A 27,485-nucleotide genomic window follows, 5' to 3' on the forward strand; every position below is an offset into this window, starting at 1 on the left:
ATGTGCAGGCGGGGGGGAGGGGAGCGCGGGGAAGGGATTCTACCACTCTGTGACTGTCCTGGGGAAAGGGCAGCGCCAGCTGTCGTGACTTTGCACTAAGCTGCAGGGATGGGCGTGCGCGGCGTGGCCACCGGCCTGTGCCAAGCCAGGGCCCCCTGAGACTGGTCAGGAGGAGCCTCAGCTAGGGAGGTGCAGAATCAGCCATGCAGGGCTGGAACTTGGGACAAACACACCTAGTCCAGCCCCTTGCACTGGGGCAGGACCCAGTAAACCTAGAGTGTCCCTGACAGGTGTTCGTCCAGCCTGTTCTTAGACACCACCAATGATGGGTATTCCACAACACCCCCCCCCAAAGCTCTTCCAGAGCCTAACCACCCTTACAGTTAAAAAGCTTTTTCTAACCTAAATCAGATCAAGCCCATTATGTCCTCTTAAGATGCCCGTAACTTATTTGAAGACTGTTTTTAGCCGCTCCGTCTCCCCCTCCATTCTTCTTTTCTCAAGATTAAATAAACCCAACCCTTTAAACCTTTCCTTATAAATCAGGTTTTCTAAAGCCTATTTTTCCTTTTTGTTGCTCTCCTCTGAACTCTCCAATGTGTTCATGTCTTTTCTTAAAGTGATGCCCAGAAAGTGACACCCAGAAGTGGATACAGTACTCCAGTTGCGGCCACACCAACCTTGAGTAGAGTGGGCTAGTTACCTCCTGGGTCTTAAATGACACTCCTTTTAATGCACCCCAGAATGATATTAGCCTTTTCACAACTGCATCACATTGTTGATTCATGTACAATTTGTGATCCACTATCATCCCTAGGTCCTTTTCAGCTGTACAACACCTAGCCAGTTATTCCCCATTTTGTAGTTATGCATTTGATTTTTCCCCTGAATGTAGTATTTTGCACTTCTTTATTGAATTTCATCTTCTTGATTTCAGACCAATTTTCCAATTTGTCAAAGTTGTTTTGAATTCTAACCTTATCCTCCATAGTGCTTGCAACTCTTCCCAGCATGGTGTCACCTGAAAATTTTATAAGCATACTCTCCATTCCATTATTCAAGTCATTAATGAAAATATTGAATACCAGACCCAGGTCAGATCCCTGAGGGACCTTACTAGATACATCCCCCCAGTTTGACAGCAAATCACTGATAATGTCTCATTGAGTAGTTTGTGCCTGTAAACTTGTGAGCCCAAGAAAGAAAAGCCCAGCTAAGGCTGGGTCAAAAAAGTGGCCATTACTCTATTTATATATTATAAAATGAATCTGGATTCTCAGTCCTAGATTTGTAGATTTAACTTTATATTCTCTCCCTCTCCATCCTAAAGCCTGCTCTTTAAATACAGAACCTGTTGGTCTGAGTGAACTAAAAAAAAAAGACCAAGGATCTGATTCAGGACAGCTTCGGGACAGTAGTGTTCTTCCACGGCTGGAAAAAGAGAAAATATAGTCCCTTTAGTATACTGCTGTAGCAAAAGACTCAGGGATAGCTGTACCAATTAAGTGACTCACATTACACACAGAAGTTACAAAACAGCATTTCAGTGATGTTCCAGACAAAGTCTGTTAATCCATTTCAAGTCTCATTTCAAAGCTGATAAGAGAACTTGAAAAGAAAAACTGAGCAAAAGAAGTTTAATTTGTTCCCAATGTGTTTTAATAAATTAAAGGTTAGGAAAATATTGATTCACAGTACAAACCCCATGCTGCTGGGGAATAAGGGTTTCTGATTTTCTTTTAAACCATTATGAATATATTAACCTAAGGATTAGATCTCTTCAAAATACTTCAAAAATTAAGTTTAGCCACAAAGTCTGTGTAAATCTAGGGCAAAATAAAAGCAAGTTCAAAAATAATGAGTTGGAGGAAAAATAAGCCATTTGTACAATTCTCTTTTAAACCCTAAGGTGTTTGTTATTTCACATCACCAGTTCTCTGTCAACTGACAGCATGAATCTTTGGAGCAGTAACCCTGAGAACTGATCATATGCTGAATATCCAGTGGAAGGGGCTGCAGTAGCAGGACGTACATCAGCAGTTGGAGAAGAACAACATAACTTGTAAGTAACTTGAGTTTCTGCCTGGTTTTTTATATGGAGAAAAAAGAAAGTCTTCTGATTGCAGCAGATCTGATTGAGGAGACTGGTAAACAAGTTGGGTTGTTTCTTTCCTCCGAGGCATAATAGCAGGAGGCAGATCGCATAGCCACAGCCCATAAGAAGGAAGTGAAAGCGTTTCTGCAAAAGAAGCAGTGACTAGAATGTTTAATTAAAGTGGGGTTTGTGTTGTGTCTCTGCCTGAACAACTTCCTCTCCCCTCAGTGAACTGCATTTTCTTCTGTGCTTCCAGTCCTACTATGTACTGTGTAAACCTGGGACCTAAGCACTCTGTACAAAGAATTGTCTATATCCCTTGGGAGTTCTACATGTGACATGATCTTGGGATTAGGACAGATTTTCCAAACAGCTCAACTCCCATTTAGGGCCAGATTTTAAATGGCGCTCAGCACCCAGCAGCAGATCAAAATCAGCAGTTTATGGAGTTCTCGGACAGCTCTCTCCAGCAGCATTCAACATCCCTGCACCACTCAGAGAATCCTGCACTCTTACAGGGGCAAAAGAGTTCTAATTCACATACAGGGGCACAATCAGATACATGTCTTTGCCCTTTAAACAACCCCAGGTGCGTCTAGTCAATAGAACAGAGTCAGGAGGCCTGATTCATTGATGACCTCTGGCCCCTTGGTGCCAAAGCTAAAATTGCTTTTTTAAAGCTAGTTTGGAAGAAGAAGAAAAAAAGGAATTTGAAACTTCTGAAAATCTGTTCCCCCTGCTCCCCTCACCTCCTGCCAAACTCTAAAAGTCTCAAATAGTTCAAACCATTTCTACCTTTTCATGCTAAACATTGCATCCTGGGAAGTTATGTTCTGTGTTTCTTTCAGCTAAATCCCACTTAAACATGAGAGCTATTATCCCCATACAACATGGAAGTCCTGGAAATGTGCTAAGCTAAGGCTCCAAAAATAAATGCATGTGTTTAACTTTATGCACTGTGAATAATCTCATTGACATTAATGGGACACATCACAGTGTGTAAAAGCTAAGTACAGGCCTAAGCCTTTGAAGGATGGAAGCCTAAATTGCTCCCTGCAGTTTGACTTGTATACACTGTATAGAGTTGCCATGCCATGTTAAGTAGCTACCATGCTTTGGGCTGAAGGTGGCTGGATTTCAGTTTTGAATTCTGCAATTCCCCTGAATATACTATAAAATTCTTTGGGATCCTTGTGGGTGAAAGATGATACATACACATATGTTATTGTTCATGAAAGCTCCTGATCATCAATAAGATAAATGTATCTTTGCATTTTTGGGGGATTTTTCATTTGACACCTTGAAGGAAATCTGAAGGAGTCTCTCCTAAACTGGTTGTCTGAGAAATCATTAAATGCTTAGTTTCTATGTTCCGGGGTTTTGCTTCAAACATTTCTTGGAAGGCATTTCTTAGAAGGTACAAAATAGGCCTCCTATGGATGTTTCCATGCTCCACAGGAATATTGTTACTCGATGCTGAGCAGCTACCCAATTAATGCTTAATGATTATGAATGACCATTTATATCCATTTGGGTATTCCTACAAAATACAGATTTGCAACAGCCATCCTATCATTAAGTGTACCACCATCTACCAAATCAAATGGCTGTGAAAATAGCAAGCCTTGTAAACTTCAATTCCAGAACATGCAGTAGTGCAAGGAAATAACAAGCCGATGCTGATCAAGTCTTGCAGACCTCTATAGTATGTCTAGTCAGTGCTGATCAAATGCAGAAAGGTCTGGATTCTATAAGACTCTCTGGCCACATATCCTGAATGTTACTTGCTTTACGTTGGCTTCCTGAAGTTGGGGCATGTTATAGATGGGGCTTCTGGATCTTTTGTGATTATTAATTTCATTTTTCAGGGTTTATTTTTAGCAGTTTGTGAGTTCTATGAAGATGTCAAAATATCAGGGGGTTGAGGAGCGTTCTCTTTGTATATATATGTAGTTCTGTTTCAAATAGCACACTGTTATAGCACCATAGAGAACCTTTAGTGTGCACCAGTGCGGTCTAAATGGACCAATTAATACACAACATATTAGTGTATTTTAGAAATCACACCCCCGTCGTCTACATTACTGCTCTGTGTAGACAAGCCATTAGCTACACCCAGGGACCAGAGACATCACCTATATAAACAAACTGCATGGGGGAAAGGAGTGAAGTCAACACAAATTGAATAACCATTTATTGTGTTTATTGGATAAACACCGATTTCATATATATATATATATATATATATATATATATATATATATATATATATATAGCATTAGGGTTTCAGAAAATCAGAATCCCTAGTAATAAATGCTCCCCTGCTTAGGACACAGGCAGTTCTGCAATTAACACTTAGCAAAGCACTGGTGGTGCAAGACGACTATATATTCAGTTTATGTCCATCACTGGCAATCAGACCACCTTAAGCACCTTGCCAGAGATCAGTCTGGGTGGTGCTCAATTTGCAATTGCGATTTGCAATGATGTAATACACTTGCAGGAAGCAATCTGAAGAGTATATCTTTAGACATCAGGCAGAGAGCCTTTAAGTATGCATATTTATTATATAAACATTTGCAGTCGTAAAACAAAGTTGTCATACAGCAGAAAACAACCCATGTGGACATAAAAACAGAAGACTTACAGATAACTCCCACCTCCTGAGACTTTCTAGTTATGTATGATTCTGGCATTTGGAACCCTGAGCTGCTTAGAAAGACATAGCCATTAGAAATATCAAACAGATACTATTCCCCCTGAGTTAGGAATCCCCAGTCTCCTTCTCTGTTTTTGCTCTGTATTGTGTCTGTCTAATGAGGCACTGACATGGGCAGTGATACTGTATTAGTGTCAGTCCTAGACTGTAAGCAACTTGGAGCAGGGACTGTCTCCTATGTTTGTACAACAAGCACAGGTGCACAGCAAATAATATTCTGCAGCTGTGTCAACACTCGCCTTTTAACCATAGAATTTCCTAGTATTTCAGATAATGGTGGTAGCAAAGATGGATGAAAGCATGAGTGTGAACAAAGTGTTGGTGATTTTGCCACACTATCATCTCACCTTGCTGAGAGCAATACTGGATAACACCATGGCAAAATTGCCTGTGTCTGCCAAGGTCTTGTCTACTGCCCTTGCTGGGGCCAGTGAAGCTGCACTGCTGTAGCAGCAGTAAGACCTTTTAGGGCTAGTAGGAAGTCAAAGGTGGAAATTTTTAACAGGGAGGGTAATTAACCTTTGGGGCAACGTATCAAGGGATGTGGTAGATTCTCCATCACTTAAGATTTTTAAATCAAGATCGGATGTCCTTCTAAAAGATGCGCTGTTAGTTTACCCACAAGTTAAATGCTTGATGCAAGAATCATTGGGTGAAATTTTATGGCCTCTTCTATGCAGGAGGTCAGAGTAGATGAAAGAGAGTCCCTCCTGGCCTTAAAACCTAAAAATCTATTAAGTTCTTCCTGGGGTCTCCATCCCTTTGTGTCTTTGTTTTTAACACAGGTCCAGCTAAGCAATGTGGCTTTGAAGGGACTGTCTTTGATCTGTCAATTATTCATTGCTAAGTCTATCATCACCATCTCTCGTGCTCAGAACCCCCCGGCCTTCAGATGGAAACATTTGACCCTACTGGATACCATAGACCACAAAAGATGCAATAGTGAAATGAGAACTAAACGGATCACAATGACTAGAAATGGCTGTAAAAAAATCAACACGTTCATTCATGCTCCCAAGGAGGTTATTAATGACACATGCACTATGGGGAAAGTGCATGTCATAAAGGGGCGAGAGTATAAAAAAAGTATCAGCAAACTCAGAGTCACTAATTGCAGACTGTCTGGGGAATACCCTAATGATTGTGAGTACATGGCAGAAAAGAGTGCCTGGAAATATATAGTCATCTCTTGTGACCAGAACGATTGCCCAGTGCATTTTGCAGGGACTATGAACTGGTAAGAGTCAGGAAGTGGGAGAAGGGGCTTATTCCTAATACTCAGGGGTGCTGCTTCCTCTTCTGCTGTGAATCAGTCCATTTATACTGTAGCCTAAACATATTATTTTGTGACTTGAGGTGCTGGAGCCCCTGGCAACAAGGGGACACTGCTCTCTTATGGGTCTGGTGGGAGACCAGCAAAGAGGTGGAAGAAAGAATAATAATGATGCTTAGCAATTTTATAGCCCTTTACATTTCCAAAGCATTGTGCCAACATTATAGAAATGAAGGGGAGTGGCTAAAACAGGGAAATTGGGGGATTATAGTGGAGGAAGAGGATTGTTGAGGATGGGAAGCAAGATGGCTATAGAGTCTGATCCCAAACTCTATAAAGTCAATGTACTTTGGATCAGCCCTATAGTGAGAGAGGGACGCGGAGAGATCTTGAATGGGAATTAGTAAGGGAGACATGGAGGATGGTCCATTGGTTAGGTTATTAGACTGGGAGACCCGGTTACAATTCCTGCTCTGCCATAGACTTCCTGGGTGACCCTGAGCAAGTCATTTGGGTCAGTGGTTCCCAACCTTTTTGAGTGAAAGCCCCACTAGTTAACACTAGGTAAAACACGTGCCCCCCCAATCCATAAACATATATAACCCCTATAAACACATATAATGATAACAACACTAAATTACATAATAATAATAATGACTCTTACCTGAGTAAGAAGCTAAGCTTACCCTGTTGCAGCCACCACCACACGCCCTGCCTCTTCCTATCCCTCATGGACTGATGGTAATGGAGGCGAGCTCTGGTGGGTTGGCTAGGGCTGTCCCGGCCCGCACCAGCATGGGGCTGCTCCTCTCCAGACAGGCGCTCAGCTGGTGCAGGGCTGGGGGCAGCAGCTCCTCCGCTCTAGCCAGAGCGAAATTTGGGGCTGCTGCTCTGCTCTGGCCGGCCTGGAGCTCGGCGGGGCTGGTCCTCCGCTTCAGCATTGGAGCTTGGGGGGTTAAATGACCTCAATATTACTGAACCCTCATGGGCCCCCTGTAATCTTTGGTGCCCTCACAAGGGGGTCCAGCCCCCTAGGTTTGGAACCATTGATTTAGGACCAGATTTGTAAAGGTATGGAGATGCCTACAGATTTAGATAGGCCCCTGGTAGGATTCTCAAAAGCACCTACGCCCATAAGGCCCAATGGGAGTGATGATTTTCAAGATCCCTTTGCTTCCCTCTAAAAAAGCCATTGACTTGTCTGAGTTTGGGATCAGATCCCTACAATCCTCTCAGTTTCCATCCTCAACAACTCTCCTCCCCCACTCCACTCTCTTAAACACTCCCTTTTATTTCATTAAGTGTCTAAAGACCTTTAAAATTCTAGTCCTTAGTCTCTCTGTGCCCCACTTCCCTATCTGTACAATGGGGATAATTGCACCAGCCTGCCGCACAGGGGTGTGGCGAGGATGAATATCTGAAAGATGGGGCGGTGTTCAGACACTACAGTTAGGAGGGGCCATAGAAGGTAGATAGGATGGTATAGAGTTAGGGGTGGGGGATTGGTGAGGAAAGAGCTAGACATGAAGGGGAACAGACACAAGAGGGGGGTGCTGAGGGAGGGAAGTGCTATTTCTACAAATACTGTTGTTAATACAAACTTGTTGGTTCCTTAAGACATGGAAATGTGCTTTTGCTCTTGTCAAATAAAAGCAATCTGCAAGCTCCTCTCTGCACTGACTCCCAGAGATGTTTCTTCTGTTCCGGGCAAAGAAGGGAGTGACAAACTGCACGAGAATCTCAGAATCACAGATTAGGGTTGGAAGGGAGCTCAGGAGATCATCTAGTCCAACCCACTGCTCAAAGCAGGACCAACCCCAACAAAATCTTCCCAGCCAGGGCTTTGTCAGGCCGGGCCTCAAATTCTCTCAGGATGGAGATTCCACCACCTCCCTAGGTAACATATTCCAGTGCTTCACCACCCTCCTAGGGAAAAATTTTTTCCTAATATCCAACCTAGACCTTCCCCGCTGCAACTTGAGACCATTGCTCCTAGTTCTGTCATCTGCCACCACTGAGAACAGCCTAGCTCCATCCTCCCTGGAACCCCCTTTCAGGCAGTTAAAGGCCGCTATCAAATCCCTGCTCACTCTTCTCTTCTGCAAATTAAACAAGCCCCGTTCCTGCAGCCTCTCCTCAGCACCCACCCCGCGGGGGGCTGTGGAGCAAGGCAGGGCAGCATGACCCCCGGGGGCTCACAGCAGGTCTGGGGAACAGCAGCCAACCTCTTACACGGAGCGAAAACCTCGTGAGCCCCTGTGGGCCGGCTCATGGGCTTTCACCAGGTGGGGCTGGCACGGGTGGGTGGGCAAAGGGCACCTGGGAGCGGGGCTCAGCCAATCAGCTCCTGCCAGCCCCTTGCACCTGTGCCATGCCCGCCCACACACACACACACACACACACACACACACACACACACGAGGGGGAGGGGCTAAGGCGCTCAGCTGACCCAGGCAAGGCCAGGTCACTGCAGGAGAGGGCGTGGCCTACGGCAGGCGCCGTTGCTATGGTAACCGCACCACCCTGCCCGCGGCCTCAGGCAGCAGCGGAAGTGGGAGCGGCGGAAGAGGAAGGCCGGAGGCGGAAGTTACCCGCCGGACCGGCCGCAGGGGAGGATCATGGCGGCGGCGCCGGGGACGAGCCGCTGGGCGGGGACCCGGCCGTGCGTCCCTCCCGCTGCCTTCCTCACCGCGCTGCTGTCCGTGCTGGTGTCCGGGCCCGGCCTGCTGCGGAGGGCGGGGGCCGCCGAGCCGCCTCCCCCTTCCGCCGGCTCGCTGCGGCCCGGGCCGGTGCGGGACGGGGAAGGTGAGGCGAGGAGACCTCCCACCTCCGTGGGGTCCACCCGGGACACCCCCCGCTACGTGCCTCGCGGGGCCTGCTCCCTGCGCCGCCCCCCGCAGGGCCCCCTGCGCCCCAACGACCCCCGCGGCTCATGGGTCCTCCCCTCTTAGGGCCCCCCCCATGTCCTGGGATCCGGTGCCAGGGGCTCCTCGCCCACTGGGGCCTGTCTCTTGTCTTGAGACACCCCCTACGCCCCCCCCCCCCCCCCCGTATGGATGGGCTCCTGCCTCCTCCAGAATAGCAGCCACCATGGACACTCCTGCCTCCTGGTCACGTCTGCTGGAAACCTCCTGCCCCTTCCTGGCGTCCGCCTTCCTCTCCCCGCTGCGGCTCCTGGCTGTAGAAGTCCACCAGCCATGGGCTGCTTTTCCAGGCATGCCCCTGTGAACCCCCACCCCATCTAAAGGGCCTCCTCATCGCCACGGGATATATCTCCCCCAGGATGTCTCTCCATCCAAGGCTGCTCTACAGATACATATTGCTACTATTGCTATTTTCTGACCTGCACCCTTTCTGTACACCTCTGTCACACACTCCTCAAGATCTCTTCTCATGCTGGAACACCATAGCCCCCAGGCAGAGCTTGACTCATTTAGGGACCCATCCATCTGGTTTGCAATGTTTAACACAGCAGAAGCTGGAAATTGTGTGGCGTGGGGTGAAGGGAGAGTTCCTGAGCTCCAGAATGTTCTGGTAGGAGGATGATGTTAAGATCTCAGGAGCTTCAAGCATCTGCCTTTCTGTTCTTCACATTTGCCCCCCATGCCTCTTTTCGAATGCCCCTAATACCCATGTTCTCCATCTCCCCAGTACTGAATTATTGCTTTTGTGTTTCTGCTCTGGTAAAGTGACTGTACTCTTCTTACCCTCTCTTTGTTCCTAAAGTTATATCATACAATAGTCTCTTTCATTTTACATAGTATAAGAATCTTAGAAGTTAGAGGGGGAGGAGGACTTAGGGCAGAAATCCTTTCCATGGATTGAAAATTATATTGGTTTGAGATCTGTGATTTACTGTGTTCCATCACAGACCAGTGCTAAAGAAAGAACTCATAGACTGAGGGTCCTGTGGCACTTCTAAGGTATATCATCTCACAAACCTCTGCTGTTAGCATGCAGGGCATCCTTCTGATGATCCAAAGAAGAAATATCAGCTACTAATGTGTTACAGTTGAAGTGAAAGAAATAAGACCATGATTAGATCAATGTGATTTTAAGATCTGGTGCCTCCTCTCCTGATAAGGCTAAAAACTGTCTGGTGAGACTAATTCAAATATTTCTGGACTGTTACACTTTCCAAATGGTGGTGTTGAGCCAAGGATCAGAAAGAAGATGTCCCCGGGGCTAGTGTAGTGCTAATCCTGACTGTAGTTGGCACTTTGTCCATGCTAGTTTTAAATGCCCCAAGCTATCTGTCTTCTACTTCATTCTGTGGAAGACTCTTCCCCAGCCTGATAGAATGAAAAACAAATGAACTAGTCCTGTGGTTTCCTTTTTTATTTTCTCCTGATCAAACTTAAAATAGTAAATGGCCTAAAGCAAACTCTCTGCTGTCTGTACATCTCTGAAAGGACTGTCTGCTCAGTTCACAGACTGGTGACCTATATCTTTATCTATGAAGATCTGATATCCCTGGTATGCAGTGGTGTTATCATCTGGTACTTTGCTGGCAGCTTTGAGAAGAACGTAGGCACAGTGAAACATTGCTTCTTCACCTTTGCCTTTGCCATTTCTTCAGCCCTGTTGTATCTCTTATTTGAGGCTGTTGTCTCTGGGGTGTCAGAGGTGGAGGATGCCAAAGGATTCACACCAGTTGCTTTTGCGATGTTGGGGGTATCCACCACCCGCTCACGGCTGAGAAGGGGACTGCTCTTTGGGATTAACATTCCCATAGTGCTGGTACCGTGGCTAATGCTCTGCGTGGCATGGTTTATTCCCCACTCCAGTCTCCTGAGTAACATATGTGGCCTCGTAGTTGGGAAAGCCTGTATCCTTTCCAAGTGTGATGACCTATTTAACTAGTGAAAACAGCATGTGAGGAGCCTGGCTTGTGATGGGAAAGGAGTGGGAGAACATACTAAATTTTGATTACTTAGGCTTACTGGCTTTTTGTTGTGCAGGTGTCTGGCTTTCTGTATGCTGCTTAATGACACTTACGAGGTTTATTGTTGCTCGGAGGAGTCTGATCCTTTATTCATTTTACACCCCTCACTTCCATTGTAGTCAGTGAGGCTTTTGTGTAAACAAGGAATGCAGGATTGAGAGTCATGGTGCTCATTGGGTCTGAAAACTGAGGGGGACAGAACAAGTTTTTCCTGGCCATTCTGCCTTGTGCATTCTAGAAAGAGAAACCTTGATTTGGTGGTGAAAAGAAGGTGCATTTAGAGTGGTTGCATGTAGAAAGTTAATTCTGTTCTGCCTCCCATCAGAACCTTCCAGAGTCTTCCTTAACATGCTGCTAAACTCAGATGGTCTTGGCTACTGTTTCTGTTTGGATCTCCCGGAATCAGTGGTATCTAGGCTGGATCAGAAGTTCCCTTTCAGCCTTCTGAAGAGAATCCCAGGGCTGAAGTATATTCCCGGGTCTTTAGCAGAGAGAAGAGCCTCCCAGAGCAGGAAGTAAGTGCACTCACTTGTCTTCTGATATGTTTAGAAATGTAGGTGGAAGTTTATCCCATTCTAAAGCACCATTGCCACTAACATTCCAATCTCAATGGACAAGGAATGATTTTTTAATAGGGTGTAACTTCTGTGTAGCTGAATAACTGTAGTGAGTTCTCTAACATAGAAGTATTTCCCCTTGTTTACAGCAGTTCTCTTATGGCAAAAGGGGGAAATTTGAGGTAGAAAAACATACCTGTAATAATGCCTCAGAGAGTGTCACTAGATCCCATAAGCTAAACTGGAATGTGCCCTGACAATTCTTACAAGGAAGACAAAGGGTTTTTTGTATGTGAAAAGTTATGTGGCAAACTGGGGTGTAGCCTGCTGTGCAGTAACGCAGGGTGTGAATCCTGTTGCTACATGCTAAAAGTTCCATAGTTTGCTTTGATCTACAGCAGCAGGGAACTTCTAGTCCACATAGACAGCTAGCGCACGGCAGGTTAGAGCACTGTAGATTTACACCCCTGCTTGTCATGCACTACCTATCCATATAGACAAGCCCAAAGAAAGCACTGGAGCACGAGGAAGTTTGTACCTCAGGGGGTTATACTGTCCCTTCTGAGTCAGTACAGACCCACTGCCTGTAGGCAATAAGCTCTTTGGGGCATGGACTGTTTCGTGCTGTGTGTTTGTACTATGCCTAGCTCAATGGGGCCAGGACTTCTACTGGAGCCATGATCATACTATTACTAATAATGATGTCTTTGTTTGGTGAAAGCCTTCCCTGTGCATCTGAAAGCTCTGTGTCTTGATGAAAGCTCTGTGAGATGAAATAAACAGAACCGTTTGGATGAAAGGTGTTCTATAAACATGAGCAATCAATAAATGTCTGTGTGGGAAGGTGTTTCTAGGACTTTCCGGATTAATTGAGCTAACTTTCCATGTAATTTTATTTACAAAACACAAATCCTATTCTTATGTCTGCAGTTTAAGTTTATCCCAGTGTAAAGAACCAAAGCAATTGTAACTAGTACTTATTCCCATCGAAGAGTTCTGTCTGTTTGTTGTTCCACTTACCTGCTAGGATTCAAGTTCAAATATAAAGTTCACAACCAGACAGAATAAATTTCTACAGCGTTTTATGTTTTTTCAAAAAAGAGGCCCATGAATGCAAGAAGAGACATCAAGGAATTAAAGGAACGGTCCTGGGTATTTGGCAGTCGGGGTCTTTGTGACTCCCCATTCTCAGTGAGTTGCAGGCGTGGGTTGATCAGTATTCACGCTGGAGGCTTTGTCAGGCAAAGCATCTCCTGGCGTGACTCATCCTGCCGAGTCAAACATCCTGTTAGCAGCTGCTGTTTCTGGATCCCCTCACTCAAGAATTATTCATGATGCTAGTAACTGCCCCTGTAGCTCAAAACTGCTCACTCTTCTCTTCCTCCTGAGGCCTTCATGATGTGTTGGTAAATAGCACTCAGCAGGTGCTCCTTCCCCGATGAATAGTTTAAAGGACACACACCTTAAATGGAGGCACAGGAGATGCCTACAGAATTCTCAGCTTGCACTGGGTTCCATGCATGCTTTTCTCCATTGAGGGATATGGAAATGTCTATAGTGGGTGGCTGGTTAGCCTGCTTTTATTTAACTGCTGAGTTTTAAGTGGCAGCTGAGCCTGTCATGATGGGGATTGACTGTAATGACGTGCTGAGTAGTGGAGTCGGAGGGAAGAGGGGCACTTGTAGATATTTGAAAATGCCAGATGTGAACACAATGTAATTATTCTTTCCCCTTTTCTGTTCAGGATTAATCCAGTGCCAGGCTCATACCCCGTCCAGAGCTCCTATTGCTCTGCACCTCCAGCCCTTCCTGTGGTTCAGATGCAGCACCCCAGTGCCCAGAGCCTGGGATCCTTGCACAGCTCCAGCGCAGGACATATCAACGGTTCCTCCCCTTACCAAACCAACCCTGCCTTTGAGAAGTTCTATGTGCAGGACCACTTGGGTGCCTCACCTGGGCACTGCTATCAACCAAGTGATCCCCATTCCCCCCATGATGCATGTCTGTCTGATGCTCGGATACCCATGGAGATGGAGAATTTGGAGGCCAAGTTTCAGCATGCAGCAGGTCCCCCTGCATCGAAAGTGCCAGCTGAGCTTTCAGGAGTCCAAATATACTGATGGTCCAAGGAGGAGCAGGATCCTCCTCCCCTCACAGGCCTTTGTGTCAACAGCTTACTGTCGAGTGCTGCTGAGAAAGGAGACTGCTTCAAAAGGATTCACTTGATTTTAACTGAGGGTGGTTGGGATGACCAGGGTCAAATCAGTCAGTCAGTGGCAGCCCCTGAGTTTTCGGTCCTACTGTAGACTGCTTATAGATGTTTTTTCGAATGCTCAGGTTTATTCCTTTTAATTTTGATACTATTTGATCTTGGCTGGGCGCTGTAACCCTTCCCCTCCCCGTCCCTGATTCTCATGTGGATTCCACACTACACATTGCAACTATGACCTCACCTCTCTATACCACAGCTAGGGTCCTGTTACAACACAGTTGTCCCTTGACTCAGTTATGCTGTCGTGTAGATGGGCACTAACAGTCAAAACACTGGACTAGTTGGATTTTAACCTGACTACAGGGACTAAGGTTGGTCCCTGATTCAGTTACGGTTGCAGTATGGCTAGACCCAAATACTGGGTTTGCGGTAACCTGCTTGCTCTATAACTACACAGGTTTAATTTAAGAGCAGTGTTTAAATGGAGAGGAGGAAGAGGCAGATCTGCTTTGATAGTTATGTCTTGGAATGGGCTGACACTGGCATTGTTGCAGGCTATGTGTTTGAACAGGTTTGTGTCTTGATGTACATCCATGGGGAAGTTCTGTGGTCTGTGTTATATAGGAGGACAGATTAGATGATCACAGTCATCCTTTCTGGCCTTGGAATCTAAGATGTGTTTGAGGGCACAGTGGAGTGAACCATCTGGTGGCATTTTCTGCCACCCGGAATAGCTGCTGTTCCATCTACTGGAGAGTCTCTAGTTAGTATCAGCCACAGGGGCTGCCTTCCCCAGTCATGTGACCTGCACATGGTCTGCATGGCAGGCACGTAAAGTAATTTTGCATGCTGCCCACAATGCCAGCTTTGATTCATGAGGCTGCCCTAGATACTTGCAAAGGGATGGGTGAATCTTATTGAAGAGAGTTAGGTTGTTCATGGGGAGTGTCCAGGTAGACGTAAGCTACTGTATATCATTAATACATTCCAAGACTTGAAAGGGGCTTTTAAAATGAGACAGGCTGAATCAAATGGAATGTAGCTGTAACCCGTCAATGCAGCATTTGGTGAGCTTTTAGAATGGTCTTTGGTGCCAAAGTTAGTATTGGAGACAACTAACAAAAGCGGGAGGTTGTGGGAGGTGTCTGCTAGTTAGATCAGGGTGCATCTGTGTTCTATTCCCAACTCCGTCACTTCTCACTGTAATACCCTGGATGGAAAGTCCATTAATTTGTGTTTGTTTCCCCATCTCTAAAATGGGGATAATTTCTGGTGCCTAGAGGGAGGTGAAACTTGCTTATTGTTTTAAGGTGTGTTGAAAATACTTAGAAAAGGTGCTGTATGAAGTGCAAGCTATCATAATTCACAGTGCCTGATGTTGCTATAGGCTCCAGTGTAAAAGAAAACTGCCTGTCAAGGAGAATGTGATGGTTTCTATTCTCATCCGCATCTGGGTTCTTGGGTCAGGTGAGAGGGGCTGGATTAGGAGCTAACATCAATGTTTATAGATCACCTGCTCCTAAGTCTTCATTCCCTGTTAGTGTCTGAAAGGGCAGTGCACCTCTGTGTTGATGCTCCACAACCACCTCTTAATGTTATCATAGGTGATTGTCTCTGTCTTCTTAAGGTGACTGCCACTGAGAGAAGACAGGTACAAAATTAGGACCTTCTGGGCCAGGGCTGGAATAGCAATGGGTGTCGCATGTGAAGATGGAGGACCCTGGGCAAAACTCTTTGAAGAAGATGTGGCTGATCACAGAACCTGTGTCTGTTACTGGTGGAGACGGCTGCTGTTACCATCTCATTCATAAACACTACAATTCACTGTGTGCCACCACATTTTAAAAGGTGACTTATTTGATAGAATATCTTTTCCCTAGGAGCTGGAAGCATTTATACTGTGACTATTTAATGCGGGGGAGAGGGAACATGGACAGATGAGATGCTTTTCTAGAGTTCTTGTTCTGATTTTGTTTACCAACCTGAAAGAGACACCAGAGAAGGGGATAAAATCAAGGGGATGGATGACAACTATTAGTCAAACACATGCCTATATTTCTACTCTGTCTTTAATAACTGACAGGTGTGAGGCCTTCTGCCTGTAAACCAACAGGTTCTACCAAAAATATTTCCAAATAACAGAACACTGCTGATAGTGTAGCATGAAGATGAGTGTTGGTACTGGTGGCTATATAAATTTCCATGTGAAATGTAACCTTTTAATATAATTTGAAAAGCAAACTACTTAGTAATCTCATCTGATTTCCTGGCTAAAAACAAAAACAGGAGTGTCTCTTCTGTAGTGACTGGGGATCAAATTCATCACTGGCGTGTAGCCCTACTGCTATCCGCGTGAAGGCTGGCTAGCTACATCCATCATGTTAGCCCTGTTAGTTGGTGAAGAGAGGCACCCCCTGTGAAAGTTGGTACTGCAGAGGTAATAGGGAATGTTAACCTTTGTAGTTATTGTGAATGCACTGTCTGACAGAGACATCATCTAATGGTATTTGCTCATGGAAAGGCATAGCCACTAAAACGTTGTCTTCTAAAAGTTGAGTATGTCAGTTGCTGTGTGTGAGAGCAGTGAAGAACATCCCCCAGCTATAACGAGTTTGCAAAAATTCAGCTAAAAGGAACTTCATTCACTTACTCCGCCCTCCCTGTTGGGCATAAGTCTGGGTAAATCAAGAGCCCGTGTACCAAGCTGGTCAGGAAGCCAAGCCTTTGTTGAATGAACCGAGGAAGTGTACTGCAGCCAAGGAACCCCCAGCTATTCAGAGCTGGAGAGCATCCCAGCTGATCTCATTTCCCTGGATCAAGCATGAAAACTGAAATACCTGAGTCCACAAATCATTATAGGGCTTTGTAGGTCAAAGTCAGCACCTCCCTCTGCAGCTGGAAACTAACTGGAAGCTGCTGGTGCAAGCTCTGGAGACAGGAATTGTATGCAGTGTATAAGAACCACCAGTGGGAGCTGCTTTCTTCTATAGCTGAAATTTTGAGTAGATTTCAAGTGTAGCCCATGTTACAGTGCATTGTTCTAATTCAAGCTAGTGGGGAAAGGCTGATGACCTATACAAGCAAGGTCTGTATTGGAGAGGAAGGTTCACAACCTCCTTGACAGGTGCAGATGAAATAAATATGTTGGCTGTTGCTGTCAGCTGAGAACCTGCCAAGACCTCCAGCTTATCAATCGTAGTAATGCTAACTCAGTAGAGGGAGAAGAAATCACTTCTGCTATGAGGTGTCCTTTTACTTTACCTGGAGTATGTTTCAGACAAGTTGCTTTTTTCCAAGTACTGATCTCTGCACCATTTCCATTCAACAAGAGGAGAGTGTGGAGGGGGGGATGAGCTGAGCCATTGTTTTCTTAATGCATGTGCTTGGATTCAAACACACTTTAAAAATAAAGGCCTTATCGTTGTGCCTTTCTCCTCTCCTTACGTCTCACTCTGTTTCCAAGTTGGTTGCTCGAAGCCATGTGCAGTCCAGTGCCCCCTTGCTAGCTACCAAACCCATCAATTTATCAAATCAGTGAACGGCAAGAACTAGACAATCACAGTGACTCTCTACTAGAATACTTAGGCCCTGTTTACACAGCTGTGCCACTATCAGAGCACTTGTGTACATGGCAGAGAGCTCTCCCATCGACATAAGAGCGTCTCCTACCCACGTTGCAGTGTGCACACGAGCGCTTATGCTGGCAAAATTTGTCACTTGGGGGGAGGTTTTGCTGACATAAGTGCAAGTGTAGACATGGCCTGTATAGGCACGCACCACCAGGGAGCATTAGGAAACAGGCAGGATCCAAGTGGGAGGAAGTGTGAGAACTCATGGAAGTTGGATGGTAGGGAATGCTTGGGCTTCAGATAACACTTGATGTAAGAAGTATAAGGATCCTAGGGTTTCTCATCCTTAGCTGAAACTAATATTAGCCTCTCTAGCTCGGACCCCTGCATTTGTTTCCCGAGCTGTAAATCTAACCTACCTACCTGGTGTGTGGCTAAATGTACAAAAGCAGCTTTGAGTTCTGGGGTAGGAGGCTGCCGAAGCAAGACAAAGTGTTTCAATGTGTGTACACAATGTTTTAAATCAGTGCTTCCTGGGGCCAAAGATTTTCTCACGCTTGTTTGTACTCTTCCTTCACCCAAAGACCAACCAAATATCTAAAACCATTGATCTGTTCCTTAATGAAATCAGCAGTGTCTCCTTTCCCCTGCTAACCTTTATTCACCTTAAGTGCATTAATTTTGTCACCCCCCAGTGGTTTTTTTAATTGGTTTTCCTTTGACTGTACTATTGCCAAAGCCTGTGCTGGAAATCCTCTGTTGCTCCATTAGCCAGCCTTGTATGTGTTAACTCTGCTGGCAGCGTGTTACCCAAGGAAACTTAATTTCACATGGTTACCATTGCGCTTATTGATTTTTCTGGCCTCATTTTTATTATCAAGAAGTAAAATGTTCTAAGGAACCTTCACCACATAACATGCAAATTGTAAGCTTGGTGCATGCCTGCACCTCTCCACATTCAAGGCGGTTGGCTGCAGCAGTAGAGACACAATGCATGCATTGCCGGCAGGAGTAGTTTCAGAAAAGTTCCTGGACAACTGGACTTTTGGTACATCATGAGCCTAATTTATTCCTGGTGCAACTCCACTGGCTTCAGAGGAGTTATAGATCAGCAATGAATTTGGCCCTCCTGGGCTAAAAAAGTCTGATTTATCTGCCCTAGAGGTTCTGAGTTATGGAGTTGCACCGCAGGAAGGACCAATCTTAAGATATGGCATCTGGGTCAGTCAGTTCATATAGGAATAATAAGCACACACATGTAACCTGCATCTTTGCATAAATAGACCCTTTTCTCCAGTAGTTAGGAAATGAAGAATTCTTGTGACTGAGCCTGCCCGGTCTCTGGTATACACTGCATTTTCAAAGTAGCATGCAGGGTGTGTGATCTCTGCAAACGCACCCAAGGTAGCTCCTTCAGTTAGGTTGAAGAGCAGAGCCCCAGGGACTAAGAACCTCCGCACCCCGTCAGGTGAGAAGGTAAGATTGCATCCAGGGAACAAAAGGCGCGACCATAGTGAACGTGGCATAGGGATGCGTGGTTTGGTTTTTTATCATGCATGGAATGATTCCTTCAATGTAAAGCAGCCCGTTCTTTCCTGGACAAACAAAGGCGCCTCCAGCCACCATCTGCGGAGTCAGGGACAAAGAGATGAGCTGTCACCCATAGACACGGGGTATGTAAGAGGGAGTTTTGTAGTGCTCCCCCTGCTGCAGTACAATTGCTGTCAGCATCAACAGCAGCCATGTGGATCATGACACTGCGAATTGTAGTGATGGTGTTCAGCATGCTTATCACCATCCTAACCTGTCGACAGCAACGGCTGGTCCCGCCCACTACTGACTGTAATGGTTGCATAGTCCCAGGGCAGGGCAGAGGATGGTGGTTGAGAAGGACGTGGGTGGTAATGGCAGAGGCAGAACAACAATTACCTGGTGCGCTGGCTTTATGGATAGAGAATACTGGGCACATGTTGCTAGGTCCTTAATCAGATGAGAACAGCTGGCAGCGGATGCTACAGTCCATTCAAGTGCCTGGGGTGCAGCTGCTGGGAAGAAAACCAACAAAGCTTTGAAGTGATGGCTGACCGTTCTCAGAGCCCCAAAGTAGAACCTGCACTCTTAAGACTTTCAGTAGTTTTTCAAATCTCTCCAGTTTAATCTTGTGGTCTCCGATCTCTCTGGCTAAGCATTTTCAGTCTTACTAATCCAACCATTTCTTTCGGAAGGAGTGCTACCTTGGTGCACCTGATGGAAAACCATATGCTAAGGTCATTCACTCCCCAATAAATCATTACAGGAATGCATTCTTCTCAGGGATCTAGCTGAAAAAATCACACTGGGCTTAGTTAATGATGGCTGTGGGTTAGTTTATGCCCATAAAGTACCCAAATGTCCCTCTGAGATTATTGAAAACTACCTCGTATAGTTTTGATTTGCCAAATCATTAACATCTACATTTTTATTTTTAAAAAAATCAACCACTGTCTCCTATTTCTCCATAATTTGGACAGCTCCCGTTCCTATCACTAGCTAATCACTATTCCAATCACATTCAACTATATAAACGGTATAAATCACATCTAGCAAGTCATTGTTTCTCCAGAGCATCTTTCCTCTAAGCAGTAATTTCACTGAGATTAGAATCAATCTATCCATTTTGATGCACTGGATCAATAGGGGACTTTGGCCCAGACCCTCGAAAGGTATGGAAGTTAGGAGTCTAAACACCTTGCAGATATGGCCTTTCTTCCTATGTCGCTATAAAGGGAAATTCACTAGATCTAAATTCATCAGGGCTGGGTTCAGTGCTTCTTTCCAAGCTCCACATAGCAAAGGGGGAGAGGGAAAGAGAATAGGGTTGCACGAAGGAAAGAGCACACGGCTAAAGGAAGGAGTGAAAGAGGAATCTACTGCGCTGCAGGCACAAGGAAAAGAAAGTAAAAAAAAGATCCTGTGCCGCAGTATATTTTTCCCCCCTCACAGCAACACTTCTAGTTTAAAGCTGCACTACACCATTCTTCCCTCACAGGGGAGCCAGAGACTTAAAGTAATTAAAAAAAAACCACTGAAATCTGTGGTAGCTCAGTGCCTAAGCGCTGGACTGTGCCAGGGTCACCTCCTCAGTTTGTGCCTCTCTAAGGGAGTTTTGTCCCCGAGATGCACTCTTCCAAAGGGGAAGCCTGCCAGCACAGGTGCCTGGACAGCAACCGCAGCTTCGAACAGCTCCTTTGTGCCTGCGTCTTTCCAAGCCCCCTTTGTCCGAGTGACCTTCGCTGGCTCAGGACAGTGGACGTCAGTGCCTCTTCCTCCCCTACAGTAAGTGAGTGGACCAGGGATCTCAGCCCAAGTAGCACCTGGCACCCTGCTAGCGTTGTCACAGGGTCGGCGGGTTAGGTAATGTTTACAGGCACCCCAAGCAGCCAGTCCGGATTGCAGCTGTGGGATGTGGGAGGCAGGCGATTAATTGCATCACCGGTGCACCGAGTCCTACCTGCCACCTGTCTGTGTAGGTTACATGGCCCTAGTCAGGCCCACCAACTGCAATTCCGGGTCCCAGGGCAGAACTGTCACTGGCCCCCCTAGAAAGGGAGGGCTCAGGTCTGAGTGGGCTTCAGCCGGATGTTTTTACTTATTTATTATGTGCCGTGCAGGTTCCTGGGCATCTGCTACTCAGCTTCCCCAGGGCCTTTGGACTCCCCAGGGAGCTCACGGATGAACCTGGGAAGCGGAGTATCTTCCAGCAGATATCAGCTCCTCAGCCACCTGCATGGTGCATAATAAATAAGCTCAGCTCAGGGGAGGGGCGGAGCGGCAGGGGCCTCAGGGGAAGGCGGGTGTGTGGAGAAGAGGAGGATACGGTGTCTATCCTCTCCTCCAACCCAGGCCCTTTTAAATCGCCAGGCCCCTGGGCAATTGCCCCACAAGGCCTGGAGCCTCAAAAGTATTTAGCTGCCGAACTCCCATTGGGCCTGTGTGCTTCTGAAGTAACGATAGTAGTGCCCCACCCCACACACACACACACACACTCTCTCCCCCTTTCCCAGCTGAAGGAGTGAAGCCCAAATAGGAATTTCCCCCTTCTTCCCACCCAGCGTGAATCCTGTTCCCACGATCACTCAAAGGTCTAGTGGCAGGAGACCCCTCCCTTACAGCCCGTGGGTTCGGACCCCGCAGTCCAGCAGGTGGTCCCGGACGGCACAAGGTGAAGGGGCTCAGGAAGGCAGATGGGTTGAATGGAGGAGGTGAACGGCACCGGTTCTGCCAGCTGGATCAAGGCAATATCGTGGGTGCTGGGGGAGTGAGCATAGGCAGGGTGACGGATGATCCTGGCCACCAAGCGTTGTCCATCCGGGGAGCTGCTCCCACTCCCCGCTTGCGTGCCCAGCTGCACGGAGTACACAGCAGGATTGCTGACAAAAAATAAATAGAGAGAGATGAAGGCTTAGGCAGGGCAGCAACCCAATGCATCATTGCTAGAGGACCGCTGACGTCTAGGTTTGGCCAGGTAGCACTACTTCCATAGGACGAAGGCAGCCAAGATGAGAAGGGATGGGCTTGCGGTGAAGACACTGGACTGAAACTCAGGAGATCTGGGTTGGATTCCTGGCTCTGCCACAGACACTCCGTGTGCTTCTGGGCAAGTCACTTCGGACCAGATGGCCAAAGATATTTAGGTGCCTAGTGCCCATCAATTAATGGGCGTCAGGCTCCTCATCTGCTCAGGCACTTTTGAAATACCAGCAGGCGCCTATCTGCATCTTTAGACACTTCAACACCGTTGATTACCTGGCCTTTAGTCTCTCCGGCCCAGATCTCAAAGGTATTTCGATGCCTAACTTCCACTGAAATCAATGGGATGTGGTCCTCTGGCATAGGCGTGCGCACGGCGTGTGCCCAGGTACACCCTAATGCAGGTGTATCATAGATACCTATTTTACCCGTGCTGCGAACCTTTTTTATGTTGCCCGCGGTGCCATCTCTGTCTGTTTAATGCTGCTGCCAAAAGCGTGGAGGGCGCGCGGCTTCTCTGCGGACGGCAATGCGCTATCTTGCGGCAGACGGGAAAACACCACGATCTGCCGCTGAAATACCCTGTCTCGCCTGATTTTTCAGCGGAGACTAGCACGTTGCGAGAATTCCTCCTGCGGGCAATTCTAATGTTGCCCGCCGGCAGAGTTGAGTTTGACACCCCTGATTACCTGGGTGCAAACCCTAATGAAAATGTGCTGCGCACGCCTATGTCCTCTGGGCTGCAGCTCCTTGCTGGAAAATTGAAGATAATGACCTTTTCTGTGTTCCAGCCTTTTGCCTGTCTATTTCGACGGTGAACTCCTCAGGCAGAGACCGCCTATCGCGGTATATACCATGCCCAGCACACCAAGCCCTCAATCTCCGCTCAAGCCGCGAGCTCCAGTTAATCAACAAACAGCGAGGATCTTTGTGCACAAAAGGTATACCCAAATAACGAGGGCCTGACTTAATCCAGCAGGTAATTCAGGGAAAAGACGTCTGACTGCCAGATGAGAAAGCGGATGACAATGTGTCCTCATTAAAAGATATATATGTAACAGGAGGAGGTGGTGCCCGCAGTGTTCCGGCAATATTTCTATCTGGGTAATTACCACTTTCCCTCCCTGTAGTCCCTTTGCAGTATCAGTTGGAAATATCATTCTTTGCTTTGCTTCCTGGCCTACGTGCCGATAAACAATTCTAGAACTGGCTGCTTGGCAGCGGCATGCTGTGTGCTTCCTGTATATACACAGTATGTAAATACTCTGCGATCCTTCGAGATAATAGTATCTTACCGTACTGTAGCGCCATTTATCTGTCAGTCTGGCCCAGGGCAACTAAACTGGCTTATGTGAACATTCATCACATTAGCTCTTCCTCTCTCATCTCCACAGCTGGGGCCAGGTGTCGTTTTTCAGACAGGCAGTACCAATGTTCTCTCTCACTCCCAGCTTTGCCCTTCTTTTTCTCTTGAGGCATCCATGGAGCTTCCTTCCCCTGATTTAAAATGAGCATGGAAGAGACAGGCTGACGGATCTCATCTACACGCACCTGGTTGTGACACAACTTGCCAGGCATAACACCCAGCCGGCTGAGATCAGGCTTCCTGCACACATCGGGTCTCCGTTCTCTCGCACCGTTGCTTGCCATGGCCACCGTGTATCAGCATCACTCCCGTGCAGCACCAGCTCCGATGAGCAAGTGCCATAATCTAATGGGAATCGAGTGGAAACCAATGTCAATGTTCCTATAAATCACAGTAGCAGCTTGAGGCCTGAGTTGACATCAGGTCCCCGTTGTGCCAGGTGCTTGTCTACACACCCAAGTGGCGTTGGTTTGTCAAGTTGTTAAACCGGTTTAGTGAAAGTGGTTCTCAGTCCCATGTGGACACACTTATTTTGGTTTAACTTCACGCCATTTTTTGGCCAGATTAAGTCAAATCAAAATAAGCCACTCAAGCGGTAACGTAGGCCTTCCCTACGTGCTAACTCATCGGTACAGCTGTACTGCCGCGAGAGCGCTTGTGTAGCCGCGTTATGTCTCCCGCCGACATCATAAAACCATCTAAATGAGCGGCAGCAGCTATATCAGTGGGAGAGCATCTCAGAGCTGATGCTGGCAAAGGTTATGTCGCTCCGGGGTGGGTTTTTTCACCCCCCCGAGCGACAAAAGTTTTGCTGGCATTAAGTGCTGGTGTAGATGAAGCCAGAGCCTTTGCTGGTATATCTATGTTGGCAAAGGCCCCTAGTGGAGACGCAGTATAGGCCAGCAAAAGTAGTTCTCCAGGAATAGTTACACCACCTCCCCGAATGACATTAGTTATGCTGACAAAAGCACTCCTCTGTCAGTACAGTTGTGTCTACACGGGGGTTTTGATGGCACAGCTCTGTCAGCAACGGAGGGTGAATTTTTTCACACTTGTAGCCAACATAGCTAGGCTGGCAAAACTTCGTAGTGCAGCTGAAGGGTAAACTAAATCCGAGTAAGCCTGGTTTAAACTGAAACACGAGTGTCTATGCAGCCTTTTGCCCCAGTTTAAGGGAAGTGGTTTAAAAAGCATTCCTGACGTTAAACTGGTAGAACGCTGCATGGAGACGCGGCCTCAGTTAAATTGGTGCAAGTTTGTGTGTAGACCTGGCCTGAGACTGTCCCTGCCCCACTCATCTTACAGATAGAGGGGGAGAGAAAGGAAATGAACATAAGCAAGAAGCCTTCTGATTCCTCTACACTGGGCATACCAACGTAGGGGCAATTTTATCAGAGGAGGCCCCTAAAGCTTTCTCCTGCGCTCTGTGCAGTTGATGTCACCATAGGGCAATATGGTTCTTTGGTTTCTTTATATCGATGGTAAAAGTGTTTCTAGACTCTGGAATATGGACTCATGGGAACGTGCTAGGAAGTGGATGGAGCCCAGCCATGCTGACGGCTGGCAGCAGAGGAGGCTGCAGATTGCATGTTTGGTTGGCAGTGGGGAGGGGGCCAGGGAGATGAATATGGAGGGAATGGGGTGTCTTAGCCACTGGGTGGGGTGCCAGTTTGGGCCTGGGTGGGTGGTTTTGGGGAGTGAGGGGCTGTCTGGGAAAAAGGGCGAGCCAGTGGGTAGAGCACTAGTTTGGGACCTGGGTTCAATTCCCTGAATGTGACCTTGAGAAAGTCCGTCAGTGTCTCTGGGCCTCTGTTCCCTTTCTGCACAATGGGATAACTGCCCTGCCCTGCCCTGCCAGGAGAAATCCATTAGAGACAGTGAGGCGATGGTGACGGGGGCCATACAAGGACCCAAGATAGGTATGTCACAGGGGAAGCAAGCGTCTCCTGGCTCCTCCGCTGGTTCTTATTTACCCTCCAGGGAGCTCTCGCCTCAAATTCCTAGGGCTCGCTGGTGGCATCTGCTCTCCTGAGCTTCACAGCCGGACAGTGTCTGTCTGTCTGTCTGTCTGTCTGTCTCTCTCTCTCTCTCTCTCCAGATAGAAAAGAGGTTTCTCTCTTCTGCAGTGACCCAGACCTGCACCACCGCAAGCAAAGGGCATTTTTCACATTGATTTTAACGGGATCAAGATCAGGTCCTGGTGCATTCCGCAGCCAGAGGCACATTCCACATCCCTAGGCATGAGCCAGGCCCTGCTTTTCACATGGATGTCTAGTGTGTGAAAGGTTCACAGTAACCCAGAAAACACAATGCTCCCTGGGGCCTGCTAGGGTAAGGAGGGCTTGGTCTCGGTTTTCCATCCCAGGTGGAAATCACATGCTGCATCCCCGACCAGGCTAAATAACACGGGCCTTCTGCCGGCAGAGGGACAGGGCTAAGGAAATCCACACTCACCTCTGACCAGCACGCTGCTGGCATCCATGGACATTTCCGCTTTGTCCCGTGCGCTGGTACCCTTGGACCAACGCGTGCCCCACTGTGGCGTCGCTGAGCCCCACTGACTTTTCAGGGGCATTGCTGAACTGCAGCCTGATGTGCACCGTGAAGGGACTCGGGCTACAACAGAAGCAGAGATGGTAACTGCAGGGAAACGGCCTCTGCCCAGCTCCTAACTCACGCCCCTTTGGGAACAGACGCCCTTGGTAGCCATAATCCATTCTGAACAGAGGCATGACTATCACTAGAGAGGCAGTTTATGGTACCAGGCAGTGACACGCCCCCCCTGCTAGCAGCACCTGGCATGCTGCCTCCCAAAACCTACGGGGAATTGACCTGGAAGGTCCCAGATGTTCCGGTCTCGGAACTCGGGTGAGACGATCCAGCTGTTTCCCAGACAGCGCCGGGAAGTGCTAACTGCAAAACAAGCTGCTGGGGCGCCGAGCGCTCACCACGCCACCCCCGCTCGGCATCTCTCAAAGCCAGGCCCCAGCGCTGCATCACCTTGCTGACGGACAGAAAGCGAGGCCCCTTCTTGGATTAGGAAGTCACTCACAGGATCTCCCCGAGCTGGTTTGAATAAACCAGGCCAAGAAGGAGGGAGGAGCGGAAGTGGTGTGTGTGCGGCAGAGGCTATGGCGATTCTCTTACTCTTCTAGTTTTTATCCCTTTCATCACCTTTTCCTATAATGTGCTGTATGGCGCTAGCCTTCTATTCAGATCCCTCCGGCAAATAAATTCCTAAACATCTACTCCTAGAGTGTGAGTGACATTTTCAAGAGCACCTAAGTGATTTAGGGGCCTATATCCCATTAAATTTTACTGAGGTGCCTGTCTGCATCTTTAGGTGCCTGAACACCTTTAAAAATCTGGCCCCTAGTGTCGGTGTTACTTTGCACATAGAAGTCTAAATCTTATTGAAATTCTCCTGTGTCATTTAGGCATTTCTGAAAGTTTTATCCTGTAGCAAAATCTAAGGTGTCATCTAATACAGAGGAATTAATGGGTTCAATTTTAATTTATAGATACCCTTTATTAATACTCTTGCACCAAGAACATTGTCAGCGCTTATCCCAAGAGAAAGAGCGCTTGCCCATAACCAGAACACGCCTGCAGACATCAGTGATGATGAATTTTTGTGGAGACAACAAAAAATGTCCGTGAGTTCAGGAAGGTGGCTGTTTCCACTAAGGATGTTGCACTAGTTCTGATCAAATAAGACTCTGACCCAGCACTTGATCAAAGCAGCTTGTTTGAGTTTTGGGTTTGTGTCATTGTCAGACGCTTCTGCCTCTCATAAAGTAGAAGCTGGGGATTGTTACCGGGATCACAACTCCTACGGCGTTTCTGATCCCCACGGATCCCAGAAGTCCAGGGGCTCACGGAAGATTTGCCACCAGATTGATGAAGCTTCCAAACCTGGGGAGGCCGCATCAATGGTTGATAAGTCTGCTCCACACTCCTGACAACACAGCCGCGGGACGGTGCTTGTGTGATGAGCCGGCATTGTGAAATACACCAGGTTACTGCACCTACCTCAGTGCCAGCACACGTGAACCCTGATAACTCTTGTTCAGTGCACTCCTCCCAAACGTACCAGCGACCTGCGCCAGAGAAGAATCAGAATGAGTTCCAAACTGGGCCTCCCTCCAGTGGGTGGGAGGGAGGGTTTCCCCTGTGCTCAGAACAAGACAGGGCTTTATCTTAAAAAATAAAAATTAATTTTGATGCTGCTTCCACAGCC

At 47.2% G+C, this 27,485-nt stretch overlaps 2 protein-coding genes across 2 annotated transcripts; one reads left to right on the top strand and one right to left on the bottom strand.

Moving 5' to 3' along the window:
• Positions 1 to 8,703: 8,703 nt before the first annotated feature.
• On the top strand, positions 8,704 to 17,232 carry RHBDD2 (rhomboid domain containing 2). Its single transcript, XM_067537795.1, has 4 exons — positions 8,704 to 8,892; positions 10,514 to 10,915; positions 11,397 to 11,547; positions 13,334 to 17,232. Exons 1-4 carry the CDS (start codon positions 8,706 to 8,708, stop codon positions 13,707 to 13,709), a joined length of 1,116 nt encoding a protein of 371 aa, XP_067393896.1. The 5' UTR covers positions 8,704 to 8,705; the 3' UTR covers positions 13,710 to 17,232.
• A 315-nt stretch (positions 17,233 to 17,547) lies between these two features.
• LOC137146508 (prostasin-like) lies at positions 17,548 to 25,741 on the bottom strand. The gene is made up of 5 exons (XM_067537796.1): positions 25,700 to 25,741; positions 23,431 to 23,590; positions 21,520 to 21,779; positions 19,300 to 19,415; positions 17,548 to 18,996 (listed from the first exon to the last, which is right to left on the bottom strand). Exons 1-5 carry the CDS (start codon positions 25,731 to 25,733, stop codon positions 18,835 to 18,837), a joined length of 732 nt encoding a protein of 243 aa, XP_067393897.1. The 5' UTR covers positions 25,734 to 25,741; the 3' UTR covers positions 17,548 to 18,834.
• Positions 25,742 to 27,485: the final 1,744 nt, after the last annotated feature.

Source organism: Emydura macquarii, unplaced genomic scaffold (assembly GCF_026122565.2).
Source record: "Emydura macquarii macquarii isolate MOO-44397 ecotype Brisbane River unplaced genomic scaffold, CSIRO-AGI_Emac_v2 contig_450, whole genome shotgun sequence".
Lineage (NCBI taxonomy): Eukaryota > Metazoa > Chordata > Testudines > Chelidae > Emydura > Emydura macquarii.

Coding starts and splice junctions, on each gene's coding strand:
- LOC137146508 (XM_067537796.1), bottom strand. CDS start 25,733: ATGTCCATGGATGCCAGCAGCGTGCTGGTCAGAG. Junction 23,591..25,699: donor CAGCAGCGTGCTGGTCAGAG/GTGAGTGTGGAT, acceptor GATTCCCATTAG/ATTATGGCACTTGCTCATCG. Junction 21,780..23,430: donor GCAAGTTGTGTCACAACCAG/GTGCGTGTAGAT, acceptor ATTTTTTGTCAG/CAATCCTGCTGTGTACTCCG.
- RHBDD2 (XM_067537795.1), top strand. CDS start 8,706: ATGGCGGCGGCGCCGGGGACGAGCCGCTGGGCGGGGACCCGGCCGTGC. Junction 8,893..10,513: donor GCCGGTGCGGGACGGGGAAG/GTGAGGCGAGGA, acceptor CTGTCTGCTCAG/TTCACAGACTGGTGACCTAT. Junction 10,916..11,396: donor CCTCGTAGTTGGGAAAGCCT/GTATCCTTTCCA, acceptor TGCTAAACTCAG/ATGGTCTTGGCTACTGTTTC.